The sequence below is a fragment of the Heterodontus francisci genome, chromosome 3 (genome assembly GCF_036365525.1).
Source record: "Heterodontus francisci isolate sHetFra1 chromosome 3, sHetFra1.hap1, whole genome shotgun sequence".
NCBI classification, from domain to species: Eukaryota; Metazoa; Chordata; class Chondrichthyes; order Heterodontiformes; family Heterodontidae; genus Heterodontus; species Heterodontus francisci.
Genome location: NC_090373.1, coordinates 171204785 through 171224301, shown reverse-complemented (window position 1 = coordinate 171224301; position 19517 = coordinate 171204785). Strand labels below are relative to the sequence as shown.

Below are 19517 nucleotides of genomic sequence, written 5' to 3'. Positions count from 1 at the left end.
TGTTCAACTAGTTTGTCCTTGGCACTGTCATTGAGAGTGGACTGTTGGCTCAGACATTGGGAGCACTCCCTACTCTTTGATGTCAGAATAATGGAACAGACAGAAGGAGCATCAGTTGAATGTCTCATTTTCAAGAATGGCAGCTCTAATAATGCAGTATTCCTATGGTAATGTACTGAAGTATAAGCCCATATTATGATCATGAATGCATAGCCTTGTAACTCAAGAGGTGAGATACAATTAACTGAGCCCAGCTGAGTCTCTAGACTAACTTTATTGTTCTACACATTGAACCACGTTAAAGTATTTTATTGTTTTTACAGTATCATTGTGACGCTTCTCAAAGAGAAACAATACTAGATTTTGGAAATAAAACCATCTTGTTTTTGCTCTAGTGGATAACTTCTCACAAAGGGAGATTGAAGAGTTCCTGAGTGAAGCAGCTTGCATGAAAGATTTTGATCATCCAAATGTCATTAAATTGTTAGGTATGGTATATCTTTCTTTAATGCATATCCATGTTGTGTAATCTTCATATAATGGACATGGTTGTATATCCTTTACGTCGGTGGTGAATTCACACGGAATCAGTGGATACCAGTCATGTGTAAGGACTTGGCTGATTTACCCTTTCCTCGGCCATGGTTAACACCCCCACTGTGATGAGCTAACAGCACAAGTTGGGGATCAGCCTGGCAGCTCTGGTCTTTATGGCTTACGATAGCATTGAGTGGCTCCTTTGGGCACTGAGCTGTCAGAGAAGCCACAAGTATATCATTTTGAAGAATATGGCAAATAATAATGTAGCCTGTGTGTACCTCAAGAAAAATACTGTAAATTCCCAATGTTTTAGGGAAAAAAGTTACCAAAAAATTAACAAAGAAGAATTTCTAATGCAATGGAAAGGATGATAAACAACTACAGTATTATTGTAGATAATGTAACGGCAGGCATTATGAAATATCTAGATATGTAGAAGTTATGGGGAGAGTGCTCAAGGTGGACGTACGGGATGGAAATCTTGTCCAACAAACTTGCTTTTTTGTCCACTCTCTAAGACAGGTATATCCTTCCTTTAGGTAAGGAGATCAAAACTGTACACAGTACTCCAGGTGTGGTCTCACCAAAGGCATATATAGTTGCAACAATACTTCCTTGCTCTTAGACCCCAACATACCATTTGTCTTCCCATACCTTATACCTGCATGTTAAACTTTTGTGATTTAGGTACAAGGGGATGTGGGTGGAGGGTTAGCTTCTAAAGTAGATGAAAATTGTGTAATCAATTTCACTACAACATTAGTAAGAAAGATTACCTGGTCATTATCATATTGCTGTGTACATATTGGATACTGAGTTTGCTACAATAACAACAGAGACTATTAATTGGTTATGAAGTTCTTTGGGACATCCAAAGGTTATGAAAGGCACTTTATAAGTGCAGATTCTTTCTTCATTATTTATTTAGAGATACAGCACTGCAACAGGCCCTTCGGCCCACCGAGTCCGTGCCAACCAACAACCACCCATTTATACTAATCCTACATTTAATCCCATATTCCCTATTACATCCCCACCATTCTCCAACCACCTACCTACACTAGGGGCAATTTACAATGGCCAATTTACCAATCAACCTGCAAGTCTTTGGCTGTGGGAGGAAACCGGAGCACCCGGCGGAAACCCACACGGGCACGGAGAACTTGCAAACTCCGCACAGACAGTACCCAGAACTGAACCCAGGTCGCTGGAGCTGTGAGGCTGCGGTGCTAACCACTGCGCCATTGTGCCGCCCTAGATTGGATGGAAGAACAAAGAACAAACAAAGAACAGCACAGGAACAGACCATTCGGCCCTCCAAGCCTGCGCTGATCTTGATGCCTGCCTAAACTAAAACCTTTTGCACTTCCAGGGACCGTATCCCTCTATTCCCATCCTATTCATGTATTTGTCAAGATGCCTCTTAAACATCGCTATCGTACCTGCTTCCACCACCTCCCCCGGCAGCAAGTTCCAGGCACTCACCACCCTCTGTGTAAAGAACTTGCCTCGCACATCCCCTCTAAACTTTGCCCCTCGCACCTTAAACCTATGTCCCCTAGTAACTGACTCTTCCACCCTGGGAAAAAGCTTCTGACTATCCACTGTGTCCATGACCCTCATAACTTTGTAAACCTCTATCATGTCGCCCCTCCACCTCCGTCGTTCCAGTGAAAACAATCCGAGTTTATCCAACCTCTCCTCATAGCTAATGCCCTCCACTAGTTTTTAGTGTGGCCTAACTAAAGTTCTGTACAGCTGCAGCATGACTTGCCAATTTCTATACTCTATGCCCCGACCGATGAAGGCAAGCATGCCGTATGCCTTCTTGACTACCTTATCCACCTGCGTTGCCACTTTCAGTAACCTGTGGACCTGTACGCCCAGATCTCTCTGCCTGTCAATACTCCTAAGGGTTCTGCCATTTACTGTATATCTCCCACCTGCATTAGACCTTCCAAAATGCATTACCTCACATTTGTCCGGATTAAACTCCATCTGCCATTTCTCCGCCCAAGTCTCCAATCGATCTATATCCTGCTGTATCCTCTGACAATCCTCATCACTATCCGCAACTCCACCAACCTTTGTGTCGTCCGCAAACTTACTAATGAGACCAGCTACATTTTCCTCCAAATCATTTTTATATACTACAAACAGCAAAGGTCCCAGCACTGATCCCTGCGGAACACTGCTCGTCACATCCCTCCATTCAGAAAAGCACCCTTCCACTGCTTCCCTCTGTCTTCTATGACCGAGCCAGTTCTGTATCCATCTTGCCAGCTCACCACTGACCCCGTGTGACTTCACCTTTTGTACCAGCCTGCCATGAGGGACCTTGTCAAAGGCTTTACTGAAGTCCAAATAGACAACATTCACTGCCCTTCCTTCATCAATCATCTTTGTCACTTCCTCAAAAAACTCAATCAAGTTAGTCAGACATGACTTCCCCTTCACAAAACCATGCTGCCTGTCGCTAATCAGTTCGTTTGTTTCCAAATGGGAGTAAATCCTGTCCCGAAGAATCCTCTCTAATTATATCCCTACCACTGACGTAAGGCTCACCGGCCTATAACTTCCTGGATTATCCTTGCGACCCTTCTTAAACAAAGGAACAACATTGGCTATTCTCCAGTCCTCTGGGACCTCACCTGTAGCCAATGAGGATGCAAAGATTTCTGTCAAGGCCCCAGCAATTTCTTCCCTTGCCTCCCTCAGTATTCTGGGATAGATCCTATCAGGCCCTGGGGCCTTATCTACCTTCTCTTTGGTGAATACTGATGCAAAATACATTGCTTTCATTGATCTCACCAAAGCCTTTGACCTCGTCAGCAGACGTGGTCTCTTCAGACTACTAGAAAAGATTGGATGTCCACCAAAGCTACTAAGTATCATCACCTCATTCCATGACAATATGAAAGGCACAATTCAACATGGCGGCTCCTCATCAGACCCCTTTCCTATCCTGAGTGGCGTGAAACAGGGCTGTGTTCTTGCACCCACACTTTTTGAGATTTTCTTCTCCCTGCTGCTTTCACATGCGTTCAAGTCTTCTGAAGAAGGAATTTTCCTCCACACAAGATCAGGTGGCAGGTTGTTCAACCTTGCCCATCTAAGAGCGAAATCCAAAGTACGGAAAGTCCTCATTAGGGAACTCCTCTTTGCTAACGATGCTGCTTTAACATCTCACACTGAAGAGTGCCTGCAGAGTCTCATCGACAGGTTTGCGGCTGCCTGCAATGAATTTGGCCTAACCATCAGCCTCAACAAAACGAACATCATGGGGCAGGACGTCAGAAATGCTCCATCCATCAATAGTGGCGACCACACTCTGGAAGTGGTTCAAGAGTTCACCTACCTAGGCTCAACTATCACCAGTAACCTGTCTCTCAATGCAGAAATCAACAAGCGCATGGGAAAGGCTTCCACTGCTATGTCCAGACTGGCCAAGAGAGTGTGAGAAAATGCTGCACTGACACGGAACACAATATTCCGAGTGTATCAAGCCTGTGTCCTCAGTACCTTGCTCTATGGCAGCGAGGCCTGGACAATGTATGTCAGCCAAGAGCGACGTCTCAATTCATTCCATCGTCGCTGCCTCCGGAGAATACTTGGCATCAGGTGGCAGGACCGTATCTCCAACACAGAAGTCCTCAAGGCGGCCAACATCCCCAGCTTATACACACTACTGAGTCAGCGGCGCTTGAGATGGCTTGGCCATGTGAGCCGCATGGAAGATGGCAGGATCCCCAAAGACACATTGTACAGCGAGCTCGCCACTGGTATCAGACCCACCGGCCGTCCATGTCTCCGCTTCAAAGACGTCTGCAAACGCGACATGAAGTCCTGTGACATTGATCACAAGTTGTGGGAGTCAGTTGCCAGCGTTCGCCAGAGCTGGCGGGCAGCCATAAAGGCGGGGCTAAAGTGTGGCGAGTCGAAGAGACTTAGCAGTTGGCAGGAAAAAAGACAGAGGCGCAAGGGAAGAGCCAACTGTGTAACAGCCCCGACAAACAAATTTTTCTGCAGCACCTGTGGAAGAGCCTGTCACTCTAGAATTGGCCTTTATAGCCACTCCATGCGCTGCTCCACACACCACTGACCACCTCCAGGCGCTTACCCATTGTCTCTCGAGATAAGGAGGCCAAAGAAGATGCAAAATACTCATTTAGTACCTCGCCTATTTCCTCTGGCTCCACACATAGATTCCCTCCTCTGTCCTTGAGTGGGCCAACCCTTTCCCTGATTACCCTCTTGCTCTTTATATACGTATAAAAAGCTTTGGGATTTTCCTTAATCCTGTTTGCCAATGACTTTTCATGACCCCTTTTAGCTCTCCTGACTCCTTGCTTAACTTCCTTCCTACTGTCTTTATATTCCTCAAGGGCTTCGTCTGTTCCCAGCCTTCCAGCCCTTACGAATGCTACTTTTTTCTTTTTGACTAGGCTCACAATATCCTGCGTTATCCAAGGTTCCAGAAACTTGCCAAACTTATCCTTCTTCCTCACAGGAACATACTGGTCCTGGATTCTAATCAACTGACGTTTGAAAGACTCCCACATGTCAGATGTTGATTTACCCTCAAACAGCCGCCCCCAATCTAAATTCTTCAGTTCCTGCCTAATAATATTGTTATCATTAGCCTTCCCCAAATTTAGCACCTTCACCCGAGGACTACTCTTATCCTTATCCACAAGTACCTTAAAACTTATGGAATTATGGTCACTGTTCCTGAAATGCTCCCCTACTGAAACTTCGACCACCTGGCCGGGCTCGTTCCCCAATACCAGGTCCAGTATGGCCCCATCCCTGGTTGGACTATCTACATATTGTTTCAAGAAGCCCTCCTGGATGCTCCTTACAAATTCTGCCCCATCTAAGCCCCTAGCACTAAGAGAGTCACAGTCAATATAGGGGAAGTTAAAATCACCCACTACTTCAACCCTGTTACCTTTACATCTTTCCAAAATCTGTCTACATATCTGCTCCTCTACCTCCCGCTGGCTGTTGGGAGGCCTGTAGTAAACCCCCAACAACGTGACTGCACCCTTCCTATTCCTGAGCTCTAACCATATTGCCTCGCTGCATGACCCCTCCGAGGTGTCCTCCCGCAGTACAGCTGTGATATTCTCCTTAACCAGTAATGCAACTCCCCCATCCCTTTTACATCCTCTCTATCCCGCCTGATGCTTCTAAATCCCGGAACATTTAGCTGCCAATCCTGTCCTTCCCTCAACCAAGTCTCTGTAATAGCAACAACATCACAGTTCCAAGTACTAATCCCAGCTCTACTTTCATCTGCCTTACCTGTTATACTTCTTGCATTGAAACAAATGCACTTCAGACCACCAGTCCCACTGTGCTCCGCAACATCTCCCTGCCTGATGGTTGAAAATTTTCTGCTGTCTTGCACAGTTGTCCCCTCCTTAACATTTGCTGTAATTTTGATAAACATTTGAATTATATTACCCTTGTAATTGTATACTGTGTCAATAACCTGAAAATGGAGTATCTGCAAAGCTTTTTCAGAAATATATGGAAGAGAAAAGAATGCTGGATGACAGATTCATTAAAGTTTAGTGAACAGGGGTTGAGACATATTTCAAACAAATTGGGCTGAGATGGGAGGCTGCGTGTTCAGTAAGTGAGGAACGATATGAAGATTTGACTGTGCTTTTATTTAGGTGTGTGCTTAGAGCTGAGCTCCAGGGAGCAGATTGCAAAGCCGATGGTCATCCTTCCCTTCATGAAATATGGTGACTTACACAGCTTCCTACTGCGCTCAAGGCTCGAAGAAAATGCTGAAGTAAGTAAGGGAGTATATAGAAAAATATTAAGGATGTATTTTGAAAAATATTAAGTGGTTGTCAGCTACAGTGTTTACATGAACCTGTTATGTTAATTAATTAAACCACCGTTTTTAGCTGGCTCCTGAATAAGTGCATTATATTACTTGGAAGGCAATGAGAAAGTCCATAATGTATTTTCGTGTACTTTCAGGAAGTTGTGTGCCAATTGTTTAAGCTACTGTCTGGTTTCTGTGGTAAATAAGTTGTGTGAAGGACATAACGAGGAGGATTGTAAATGGCCAGTGGAAGGAGCGGGGCTGATTGAGCTTTTCTGATTCAATGCATTCTTATGCTCCACGTGTCAACTAATTACTCTCACTTGCTAATACTGTAGCATTCCAGGGGAGTCATAGAGTTATACAGCACAGAAATAGGCCCTTCGGCCCATCGTGTCTGTGCCGGCCATCAAGTACCTAACTATTCTAGTCCCATTTTCCAGGCTGGCGGCTGCTGTTCTCTGCTTGCTCCAGGTCCCGTTTACCGGTTGGTGGTGGCACCCCTCCACCGCCTTTGTTCGGCGGAGAGTTTCATCTTTTGACTTTTTTTTATTGAAATAAAACCACCCAGTTTGTATATTTTAGCCTTGTATGCTATGGCGTTTCAAGTGCTCGTCTAAATACTTCAGGCAGTGTATTCCAGATTCCAACCACCCTCTGGTTCAAAAAAACTTTCCTCAAATCCCCTCTAAACCTCCTGCCTTAAATCTATGCCCCCTGGTTATTGACCCCTCCTCTAAAGGAAAAAGTCTGTTCCTATCTAACCTATCAATGCTCCTCATAATTTTGTATACCTCAATCATATCTCCCCTCATCCTTCTCTGTTCTAAGGAAAACAACCCTAGTCTTTTCAGTCTCTCTTCATAGCTGAAACGCTGCAGCCCAGGCAACATCCTGGTGAATCTCCTCTGCACCCTCTCCAGTGCAATCACATCCTTCCTATAGTGTGGTGCCCAGAACTGTACACAGTACTCCAGTTGTGGCCACAGTCATGGACAAAATGACATCAGGCTTTTTGAGTTACACAAGTTAATACAACTGGACAGTTTATGAAACCTAAGGATTTAAAAAAACAACAAACAAATGACATTTGGATGAAACAGTTCTGGAGAACTGAATGGATCTGAGCTTCTGTTCAGTATCTGCCACCATCCAGTCGTAGATCCACATGATTGTAGGATGCCCTTTGAGCTAAAGATGCATAACATGAGGGGGGAGAAGCTTCCCCACTGATTCAATGGCAAAGCTGGCTTCAAAGGGCGGCACAGTGGCGCGATGATTAGCACCGCAGCCTCACAGCTCCAGCGACCCGGGTTCAATTTTGGGTACTGCCTGTGTGGAGTTTACAAGTTCTCCCTGTGCCTGCGTGGGTTTCCTCTGGGTGCTACGGTTTCCTCCCACATGCCAAAGACTTGCTGGTTGATAGGTTAATTGGCCATTATAAATTGTCCCTAGTGTAGGTAGGTGGTAGGGAAATATAGAGACAGGTGGGGATGTGGTAGGAATATGGAATTAGTGTAGGATTAGTATAACATGGGTGGTTGATGGTCGGCACAGACTTGGTGGGCCGAAGGGCCTGTTTCAGTGCTGTATCTCTAAAACAAAAAAATTAGAGCCCCGAAGGCTCCACCTTTTGATCACTGTCTGTGTTGAGTTGGCTTATTTCAGCTGGTAGCAGTAGGCGCATTACAATTGTTTCAGCACATCCGAGTTAGGAAAGGGGAAATCAGGCAGGATTTTCCCTTCCCTATCGTTATCCAGTGATATTTCACTCCAAGCCCTGGCTTTGGGTGAGGAAAGGATCCCCCGACAATCGAATATCTAATTGGTAGTCATTGTGTATGATTATGCATGAAAAATGGTCATGTGGATGATGTAGTGGGTTCACTGGCGGCAAGGGCACCTGTGCAACTGTGCCCAAGCATTAGTTGGCACCTTTAGGACAGGATGGGCAAAATGGAGGAGGAGAAAGAAAAAGAGGCAGGGTGGGAGCTAATAGTTTAAAACATGTTACTGCTTTTCAATCTAAGTATCATAAAACTTTTCTCACTGGGGTATCTTCACTGCTTTCCTCCTTCAGTCTCTGTACCAAGTGACATCTCATGCTCGGTAATTTCAACCTCAATCTCAATTCATCATCCTCTCTCTCAGCCTTCCTATCCTCCTGTAATCTGTTCCTCCATGTAAACTCCCCAACCCATATGAATGGTCATCCGCTTGACCTTGCCATGTCATGCAGCCTCACTACTCCCGTGGTATCAATCACAGATTGGCCATCTCTAATCACTTTCTTGTGTCACTCTGCACCTCCAACCCCCCGCCCCACCCCTTCCCGCTCCCAACTCTACTTCCTTCAGTATCTGCCCTGGAAAAAAAAAATACTTCCAATTCACTTCAACTGCACTTTCAAAATCTCAATTATCCAGCCTTTGGCCCTCTGTTCACCATGACGTTTGTACAACTACCAAACTACTCAACCACACCCTCACCTCCACCTTCAATGCCCTAGTCCCCATTAAAGCCATTACTTTCTCTCACCCTGGTCGTACAGTCCTCATCTTTGCTCACTTAAGTCTGAAGGACGCAATCTTGAATGGATATGGCGAATGACTGATTCACCATCAGTTCTGTTGTGACCGCATACAATGCTATTGGATCCTGCTCTCATCTGCCAAAACTCTGCACTATTTTTCAGGATTATCCTGGAATGCAAAGATAACCCCAGCTTCTTTTCTCTACTGAAAACCATTCTTAAATCCCTCTCCCCATCTCCTCCACCCTCACCTCCAACAGTAAATGCAAGGAGCCCGTGGACTTCTGCCATTTCCCTTTCTTCCTTTCACTCATCGGGCCATACTTCTTGTAAGATTGGCCCCTGTCCTCACCCTGAACTTGCATCTTTCTCTAGTGTTTATTCAATCTGTCTTTGTGCCCTCTGTGAGCTCATCTTATCCATGAGACCCACCTTCTGCTCCCTTGACCCTATCCTCACTAAACTGCTGGCCACCCAAATTCCCTTTCTGGCTCCCAAATTAACTGATATTGTTCACGGTTCCTTTTCCTCAGGTACTGTCCCCCTCTCCTTCAAATCTTCCATCATCACCCCTCTCCTCAAAAAACAACCCTTTTCCTTGCAGGCTACCACCACATCTCCAAGCTCCCTTTCCTTCCAAAAACTTTGAATGTACCCATGTTACCCGAAATCTATATTTGAATCCCTCCAATTTGGAGTCACTTAGAATGGTTTCTCTTCCTTCTTCTGGACCATTACCTATGATGTACTCCATAGATCTATCCTTGGCCCCCTTTGATTTCGACATGTTGCATCTTGGCGAGAGCTACAATAGCTACGCTTGGCCTGGCCCCTCCCTATCTCTGTAATCTCCTCCAGCCCCCCAACCTCGGAGATATCTACAGTCCTCTAATTCTGTCATCTTGAGCATTCCCAACTTCAATCGCTCCACCATTGGTGGCTGTGCCTTCAGTTGCTGAAACTTGAAGCTCTGGAATGACCTCTGTAAACCTCTGCACCTCTATACCTCTTTTGCTCCTTTGAGATGCTCCTTAAAACCTACCTCTTTGGCCAAGTTTTTGGTTATCTACCTTAATATCTCCTTAAGTGGCTCAGTGTCAAATTTTTTGTTATAACCCTCCTGTAAAGCGTCTTGGGACATTTTGTTAGTAAATGGTTTACAACAAACCTATATTTATCATATTTGCTTTCCAGTATTTGCCACTGCAGACGTTGCTGAAGTTCATGATCGACATTGCTAATGGGATGGAATACCTCAGTAACAAGAATTTCCTACATCGGGATCTAGCAGCCAGAAACTGCATGTGAGTGACGTTTATAGTGATATAAATGTGTATGTGGTTTTTTTTGTGTGAGCGTGAATGTGCATGTGCGTGTGTATATGTGTATCGGCTACAGGAGTCCTTTCATATTTACCACTGCCTATCTCTTATTTATAAAATCCAGACTGGTTTTTATTTCTGTCTCTTTTATTTATTCAGTGATTTGTTTTTAATCTCCAAATTCTAATTTTAAATGGTGGAGGGTGCTGGGAAATCCAAGTAACTGCTGCTGTCGCTTTTTGCCTTGACCCTTAAAAGCTTTAAGCCCTCTCCAAATCCTTCTCTAGCTCCTGAATTGTGACATTCTATGAAAATGATTATCCTACTTATTAACACATATTGCTTTTATTCCAATAACCCCATTCAGTTGCTGTTAAATTCCTGATAATCACATGACAGTTGCACCATGGGTCTGTCCTTTAACTGAACTTGTTTACATAAACACGGGGACACGTCACCAGTATTGCCACAAAGGTGCTTTCAAGCCATGTATTATGTAAAGGACTTCTTTCAACAGTACAAACTGTAACCCAGCAAGCCTGCTAACTGCCTCAGGGAGACTTCGCTATTATTTACTCTAGATTTATTACCTTTTCCTCCTCCTATTACCTTTCTCCCATTTTCATAGCTCCTTCTGTCCAGGAATACGTGGCAGTCAGACTATTCCTGATACCGAAAGAAAGAAAGACTTGCGTTTACATCGCACTTTTCATGACCACCAGACGTCTCAAAGTGTTTTACAGCCAATGAAGTGATTTTGAAGCATTGTCATTGTTGTGATGGAGGAAATGCAGCAGCCACACAGCAAACTTCCACAAACAGCAATGTGATATTGACCAGATCATCTGTTTTTTGTGATGTTGATTGAGGGATAAATATTGGCCAGGACACCAGGCATACCTCCCCTGCTCCTCTTTGAAATAGTGCCATGGGGGCCTCAGTTTAACGTCCCGTCTGAAGGATGGCACCTCCATCAGTGCAGCACTCCCTCAGTATTGCACTCAAGTGTCAGCCTTTATTTTTGTGCTCAATTCCTGGAGTGAGACTTGGAATCCAGAAATTTGTGTCTCAGAAGCACGGTTGCTACCAACTGAGCCATGACTGAAACTCTAGTGAAAAGCTAGAGCTACAATAGCTACACATGGCTATTTGTTAAGAATTCTTCTGAAGGCTGATTTGCCTCCACGGTCTTCCTTCAGGTTTTATATTCTACATAATTGAGTTGATTAGCCAGTTGTTGTTGGTCCCATGCATGTCATAATAGAAAAATACAAACCATTTATTTATGCAATGATTCAACAGGTTACGTACCGATATGACAGTGTGTGTGGCAGACTTTGGTTTATCCAAGAAGATCTACAGTGGGGACTATTACAGACAGGGTCGGATTGCTAAGATGCCAGTAAAATGGATTGCTCTTGAGAGTCTTGCTGATCGAGTTTTCACGGTGAAAAGTGATGTGGTATGTTTTTAAAAAGTGTGTATGTATTCCATGGTGTTTACATATTTACTATGGCCCTAACCAAAGTCACAAATGACATCCTCTGTGACTGTGGTGCATTTCCTTTCCTCAACCTGTCAGCAGTTCATGACATAGTGAATCGTATCATCCTCAACACCTTGTTTTTGTTGCCCAGCTGCATTGGACTGCCTTCACTTGGTTAACTTATCCAATCATAGCCAGAGCATAAATAGCATCTTCTCACTCCTACACTATCACCTCTTTGATCCAAAAGGATTTATCCTTGGCCTGCTTCACTTCTTCATCTGCATACTTACCCATGGATATATCATCCATAGATATGGAGGTACTTTTCATACAATCACCTGTCTACTTTATCTCTCCACTACACTCTCTCAATCACTCCACTGCCTCAGTGCTGTCAGGCTGCTTGTCTGACATCCAGTCCCGGAATAGCTGTAACTTCCTTCACCTAAGCATTGGGAAGACCAAAACAATCATCTGCGGCCTCTCCATACCCTTCCCAAGGATTCCATCCTGCTCCCTGGCCAATGTCTCGGACTTGACCATGCTGTTTGCAACCTCAGTGCCGTATTCAACCTGGAGCTGAGCTTCTGACCCACAACCTCTACAGGACCATCTGTTATAACATCATCTGCCTCTACCCTCACCTCAGTCCCTCTGCAGGTAAAAGTTTTACCATTCTTTTGCCACCTCCAGACATGATTGCTGTAGCAATCTACAAGCCAACCTCCTATCCTAGACTCTGTAAATTTTGACTCATGCAGAATTCTGCTGCCTGTATTCTATATCTCATCGATTCCTGCTCACCCATCCTACACTTCCTCACTCACCTACTTTGGCTCCGGATCCCCCAAAGTCTCCAATTTAAAATTCTCATCCATAATGTTTTTGCCCCCTCCTTATCTCTGTATCTTCTTTAAACCTGTTCCTTTGACTCTGGCTCCTAGCGATTCTCCCTCCCCCATCACCATCACTTGCAGCGTGGCTTCAGCCACTTGAGTCCCAAGTTTTGGAATTCCCTCCCTGAACTGCTCCTCCGTTGGCACACTTTGAAAACCAACCCTGTCCAAGCTTTTGATCACACCCCTCATCTTTCTTCCTTGGAATCTGTACGTTCTTTTTCCATTTTTCCTCCATGCCTCTGAGACTTCTTTCTATATAAAAGACAGTATATAAATGCAAGATGTTTATAAATAAAGAAAGGAAATTAAGCAAGTGGATGTACATTGTTCTTGTGCACCTCTTGCAGACAGGATCACTGTGACCTTGTGGTTGGTTGGGTGGAGTAGTGAGGGATGGTGTGGGAAAGGTAGAAAAACTGAAGCAAATTGTTATTTTATGCTAGGTTTTGACGACCTTGGAATGATCTCAAGGTAAATATTTTTAGTGAAGGGTCAGATTACATTTTTAAACCACTAGAGACGTACTGGTATATTCAGACCGAGATTAGATTGCTACCTCGAAGTCACTTTGTGCTCATTTTAAAACCGATTACTCTGCTGCTTTTAATTTGAAGTTAAATTTTTTATGGAACTTTTGGAAGCGATTTCCATCATCCCTGTCACACAAACAGCAAAACAAGCGATGCAAGTCACCAGATCACATCTGTCTTTCTGCAGTCTTCATCACAATATCCAGCTGGTTCTCAATAACTCTGAAATGACCATTCCACATGTTGTGTGAAGGAGAACTGCTTAATGAGACACTCTAATTTTGTTGTTCATCAGTATGAACCTGTGCTTTTTGTCCTACAATCATGATTTAATTTGAAGTAGCGCTCCTGTCCTCTAACGGGCATTGCCAAACACTGCTACAGTTTCAGACGCCACTGTCGTCTCAATCCTTGTCATCACTCTTAGTAGCCTTTGTTCATTGTGAACCAGAGCAGCTCATATTTCTGGTTAAAATCCACTTTCGCAAAACACGGTGCAATATGCCTGGGCTGTTCACAAAGTAGACTGAAATATTATAAGGGTGGAGAGAATGGGGCAGAATGGAAAGTGTAACAGTAGTGCCTGGACTATCATAACGTTGCACATAGCAACATCAGTATTACCGGCCAGAATGGAGATGGTTGGATAATTTCACAGTTAGTCACACCTGGACTCACTGCTGTGATGATTGAGATGGATTTTATGCACATGATTTGATTTGTGCAAATTCCCTCCACTCACTTTATTTTGCTCGAGAAATCGCTGTGCTTTCATCGGGAGAAATTACTGCAGTTTCAGTCATGAGTCCAATTTGCTGCAGCTAATAGAGACACTTTTTAAATAGACCGTGTATATAGACTTTGTTTGCTTTGCTGGTTGTTGTAAAATACACTTGTTTGCTGTGAATAATGTCATTTATTAAGTCCCGCCCTGTCTCCAACTTAGGGTCATTACGGCACAAAAGGAGGCAGTTTGGCTCATCAAGTCTGTGCTGGCTCTCTGTAAAGCAATCCAATCAGTCCTTTTCCCCTGCTCTATCCCCATAGCGCTGCAGGTATATTTCCCTCAAGTGTCCATCTAATTTCCTTTTGAAATCATTCATCGTCCCTGCTTCTACCACCTTCCTAAGCTGTGAGTTTCAGGTCATTACCACTCACTACGTAAAAAGTTCTTCCTCTCAACCCCTTGCATCTCTTTCCCAAAACCTTAAATCTGTGTCCACTAATCCTTGTACCATCAGCTAATTGGAACAGCTTTCCTTGTATACCTTACCTAAACCTGTCATAATCTTGTACACCTCTATCAAATCTCCCCTTAATTTCCTTTGCTCCAAGGAGAACAACCCCATCTTCTCCAATCTAACCTTGTAACCAAAACTTCCATCATTCCTGGAACCATTCTGGTAAATCTCCTCTGTAACCACTCCAGGACTCTCACATCTTTCCTAAAGTGTGGTCACCAGAACTGGACGCAAGTCTCTAGCTGTGGCCCAACCATAACTTTATAAAGATTCAGCATAACTTCCCTGCTTTTGTACTCAATATCTCTAGTTCTAAATCCCAAGATCGCAAATGCTTTGCTAAGTACTCTCTCAATATGTCCTGCTGCCATCAAAGATCTATGCACATGCACCCTCAGGTTCCTCTGTTCCTGTACACTCTAGAACTGTGCCATTAAATATGTATTGCCTCTCCCTGTTCCTTCTGCCAAAATGCATCATCTTACAATTGTCAGGATTAAATTCCATCTGCCACCTGGCTGCCTATTTTGCTAGCTTATCTATTTCCTGTTGGAGTCAATTGGTATCATCCTCACTCTCGGCCATACCTCCAAGTTTGGGATCATTGGCAAATTTTAAAATTTTACTTCGTATTCCAATATCCAAGTCATTTATATATATCCAAAAAAGCAGTGATACTAGCACTGAATCTCGGGGAAACATCACTGTCTACCATCCTCCAGTCTGAAAAATAACCATTTACCATGACTCGCTGTTTTCTGTCCTTAAGCCAATTTTTTTTATCCCAGCTGACACTGACCCTCCTATTATATGAGCCTCAATTTTGTGAACCAACCTTTTATGTGGTTCTTTGTCTGATGCTTTCTTGAGCTTCATATAGACTGCATACATTGTTTTCCCTTGATCAATCTTCTCTGTTATTTCATTATAAAATTTAATTAGATTAGTCAAGCACGATCTGCCTTTTACAAATCAGTGCTGGCTCTCCTTAATTAACTGAAACCTCAGTTAATGTGCCTTTTTTTCCCCCAGATGGTTGTTTCTAAAACCTTACCCACCTCTGATATTAAACTGACCAGCCTGTAGTTGTTAGGAATGTCCTTACAGCCTTCCATGATCGAGGGTATCATATTTGCCACGCTCCAGTCCTCTAGCACCTCCCCAGTATCTAGGGAAAATTGTAAGATTATGGCAAGCCCTTCGGCTGTCTCCATCCCCACGTCCTTTAGCAACCTGGGATGCAAGCCATCAGGACCAACCTTTCCAATACATCCTTCCTATCAATTTTCACCCCATCCATCAACTCGACCATCTCCACTTGTCAGCTTCCAATTCCTTCATAAACATCGACGCAAAGAACTCATTAATTATTCTAGCCTTGCCCTGCACCTCTAAGCATGCATCACCCTCTTTATCCCTAATAGACCCTTCAACACCTTTTACTACCCCTATACTATATACATGCCAGTAGAAGATTTTTCGGTTCCCTTTTATGCTAACTGCCATTCTATTCTCATATTCTCTCTTTGCCAGTCTTATTTTCCTCTTCACTTCCCCTCTCAACTTATTGTATTTGGCCTGGTTCTCGTTTGAAGAATTCACCTGACATCCATCATACACCTTCGTTTTTTGTTTCATCATATTCTTATCTCCTTTATCATCAAAGGAGCCCTGACTTTGGTTCCCTCACCTTTCCCTCTTGTTGGAATGTACCAAGCCTGTACATCTCCTTAAAGATCACCCATTTTTCCATTATAGTTTTTCTTGTCAATCTTTGGTTCCATTTAACCCTCGCTAGATTCCCTCTCATCCCATTGTATTTGGCCCTTTTCCAATTTAGAAGTTCTCCTTTGGATTGTTCCTTGTTCTTCTCCATTGCTAATCTAAAACTTATGATATCTAGATCACTCTTACCCAAATGTTCCCTGCAGACACTTGAGTCTGGATTTTGTGCTCATCCCAATGACAGGTTTCGGGGCAGAACCACCCGCCACGAAACCCAATGCTGGGAATCCTTGTCGCACTTCTCTTGGGGGCGGAATAGGCCGATGATAGCCTTCCTGCCAGAGGCCAAATAAGGGCCTCTTCCTGCCGCTGCTGGGATCGTGCCAGCGGCAAGAGAGCCTCCAGGTTTGGCTTCCAGGTCTCTTTCTCTTGTCTTTGGAAAATAAGATGCCCCTCCTCTCCCTGACAGCTTGTAGTAGCACCTGGAGGGAAGCATCAGGAAAGCATGGGACTGTAAGGGGTCTCCTCTCAGCCATCTCTAAGCATGCAGTGTCACCTCTTCTTCTTACAGGCCTTCCCCAAGCAGTGTTCATTGCAGGGCTGGCAGCCAAGGCATCACCTGACACCATGCTCCCCGCCTTCAGGCCCAACTCTGATGACGCAATTGGTCAGAGATCACGGCTCATTAGTCTTAATTGGCCTATCGCTGCTGAATCGCGTGTGGCTGGCCACTCCAGCCCTCAACATGCCTTGTGCTTGACACCAGGACTGGTGTTTGGAACATTAAAATTCAGCCCATTATCATGGGGAATGACGAAATGGCAGAGAAGTTGAACCAATATTTTGTGTCTGTCTTCACAGTAGAAGGCACAAATTACATACCAGAAATAGAGGGTCACCAAGGAGCTAGTAACAGTGAAGAACTTAAACTAGCTAATATCAGAAGAGAAAAAATACTGGAGAAACTTAAGGGACTAAAAGCTGACAAATCCCCAGGACTTGATGTCCTACATCTTCATTAGATTAGATTAGATTAGAGATACAGCACTGAAACAGGCCCTTCGGCCCACCGAGTCTGTGCCGAACATCAACCACCCATTTATACTAATCCTACACTAATCCCATATTCCTACCAAACATCCCCACCTGTCCCTATATTGCCCTACCACCTACCTATACTAGTGACAATTTATAATGGCCAATTTACCTATCAACCTGCAAGTCTTTTGGCTTGTGGGAGGAAACCGGAGCACCCGGAGAAAACCCACGCAGACACAGGGAGAACTTGCAAACTCCACACAGGCAGTACCCGGAATCGAACCCGGGTCCCTGGAGCTGTGAGGCTGCGGTGCTAACCACTGCGCCACTGTGCCGCCCTGTTCTAAAAGAGGTAGCTGCAGAGATAGTGGTTGCAGGGGTTATAATTTTCCAAAATTCCTTAGATTCTAGAAGAATTCCAATGGATTGGAAGTTAGCAAATGTAATACTGCTGTTCAAGAAAGAAAGAAAGGAGAGAGAAAACAGGGAAGTTCAGGCCAGTTAGCCTGATATCAGTCATTGAGAAAATGCTAAAATCTATGAACAATGCCCTTAGAAAATCATATGATCAGATAACGTCAACATAGTTTTACGAAAGGGAAATAGTGTTTGACAAATTTATTAGAGTTTTTTGAGAGGTAGGTAAATGGGAGCCAGTAGATATACTTGGATTTCCATGAAGCACCATACAGAAGGTTAACCTGCAAGTTAAGGGCTTATGGAGTTGAGGTTAATGTTGTTGGCATGGATGGAGTAGTGGTTAACAGACAGGAAGCAGCAGTGGGGATAAATGGGGAATTTTCAAGTTGGCATGCTGTACCTAGTGGAGTGCCGCAAGGATCAGTGCTAAGGCCTCAGCTATTTAGAATGTATATTAATGACTTAAGTAAAAAGGGTGGCGCAGTGGTTAGCACTGCAGCCTCACAGCTCCAGCAACCCGGGTTCAGTTCTGGGTACTGCCTGTGCGGAGTTTGCAAGTTCTCCCTGTGACCGCGTGGGTTTCCGCCGGGTGCTCCGGTTTCCTCCCACAGCCAAAGACTTGCAGGTTGATAGGTAAATTGGCCGTTGTAAATTGCCCCTAGTGTAGGTAGGTGGTAGCAGAATGGTGGGGATGTGGTAGGGAATATGGGATTAATGTAGGATTAGTATAAATGGGTGGTTGTTGGTCGGCACAGACTCGGTGGGCCAAAAGGCCTGTTTCAGTGCTGTATATCTAAATAAATAAATAATGAAAAAAGACCGACTATCAAAGTTCTAAATTTGCTGATGATACAAAGCTAGGTGGGAACATAAGGGGGACACAAAGAGGCTGCAAAGAGATGTCGACAGTATAGTGGGCAACAAAGTTTCAGCTGGAGTATATGTGGGGAAGTGTTCGGTTATCCACTTTGCTATTAAGAGTAGAAAAGCAGAATATTTTTTAAAAGGCGTGAAACTTGTAAATGTTGTTCAGTGAGGCTTGGCTGTATTCGTACAAGGAACACAGAATGTTAGCATGCAGGTACAGCAAGCAATTAGGAAGGCAAATAGCATGTTGGTCTTTATTGCAAGGATACAAGAATTATTACAGGAATATGGAGGTCTTGCTAGATTTGTATAAGGCTACGGTGAGATCACACCTGGAGTACCGTGTGCAGTTTTGGTCTCCATATTTAAGGAAGGATACACTTACCTTGGAGGCAGTACAGCGAAGGTTCACTAGATTGGTTCCTGAGATATGAGAGTTGTCCTATGAAGAGAGGCTGAGTAAATTGGGCCTATGATGTCTGGACTTTAGAAGAATGAGAGATAATCTCATTGAAAGACAAGATTCTGAAGCAGCTTGATAGGGTAGACACTGAGAGTTTGTTGTCGTGGCTGGGGCATCTAGAGCACGAGGGCACAGTCTCAGGTTATTTAGGACTGAGATGAGGAGAAATTTCTTCACTCGGAGGGTTTTGAATCTTCGGAACTGTCCACCCCAGAAGGTTGTGGATGCTCCATTGTTGTGTATATTTAAGGCTGTGATAGACAGATTTTTGGCCTCTCAGGAATCAAGGGATATGGGGAGCAGGCAACAAAGTGGAGTCGAGGCAGGATAGCAACCATGATCGTATTAAATGGCGGAGCAGTCTCAAGGGGCTATATGGTCAACTGCTGTTATTTCTTATGTTCTTATGTACTTGTATAATGAGGGTTAAAATGGCAATAGGTTTTAACACCAGAAATGCGCACACATACATTTTTTGTCAATTTTATATTTTAAATATATAAATGTGTACTTCCTATCAGCATAGAGTGATGGATGGCACCACTCTATGTTCCTGAAGGTTGAAGAGTCATGTCTACTGAAAGCTTGACCCATGTGTTGGAACA

The 19517-nt window shown here is 44.0% G+C and overlaps 1 protein-coding gene across 2 annotated transcripts in view; it reads left to right on the top strand.

Annotated features, from left to right (window-relative positions):
* Positions 1–19517, top strand: part of mertka (c-mer proto-oncogene tyrosine kinase a) — a 188379-nt gene that overhangs the window by 159976 nt on the left and 8886 nt on the right. For both annotated transcript variants that reach the window (XM_068027609.1, XM_068027606.1), the window contains exons 14-17: positions 396–488; positions 6225–6346; positions 10113–10222; positions 11543–11702. In XM_068027609.1, the coding sequence (XP_067883710.1) occupies positions 396–488; positions 6225–6346; positions 10113–10222; positions 11543–11702 (485 nt within the window). The remainder of the gene's footprint in view (positions 1–395; positions 489–6224; positions 6347–10112; positions 10223–11542; positions 11703–19517) is intronic.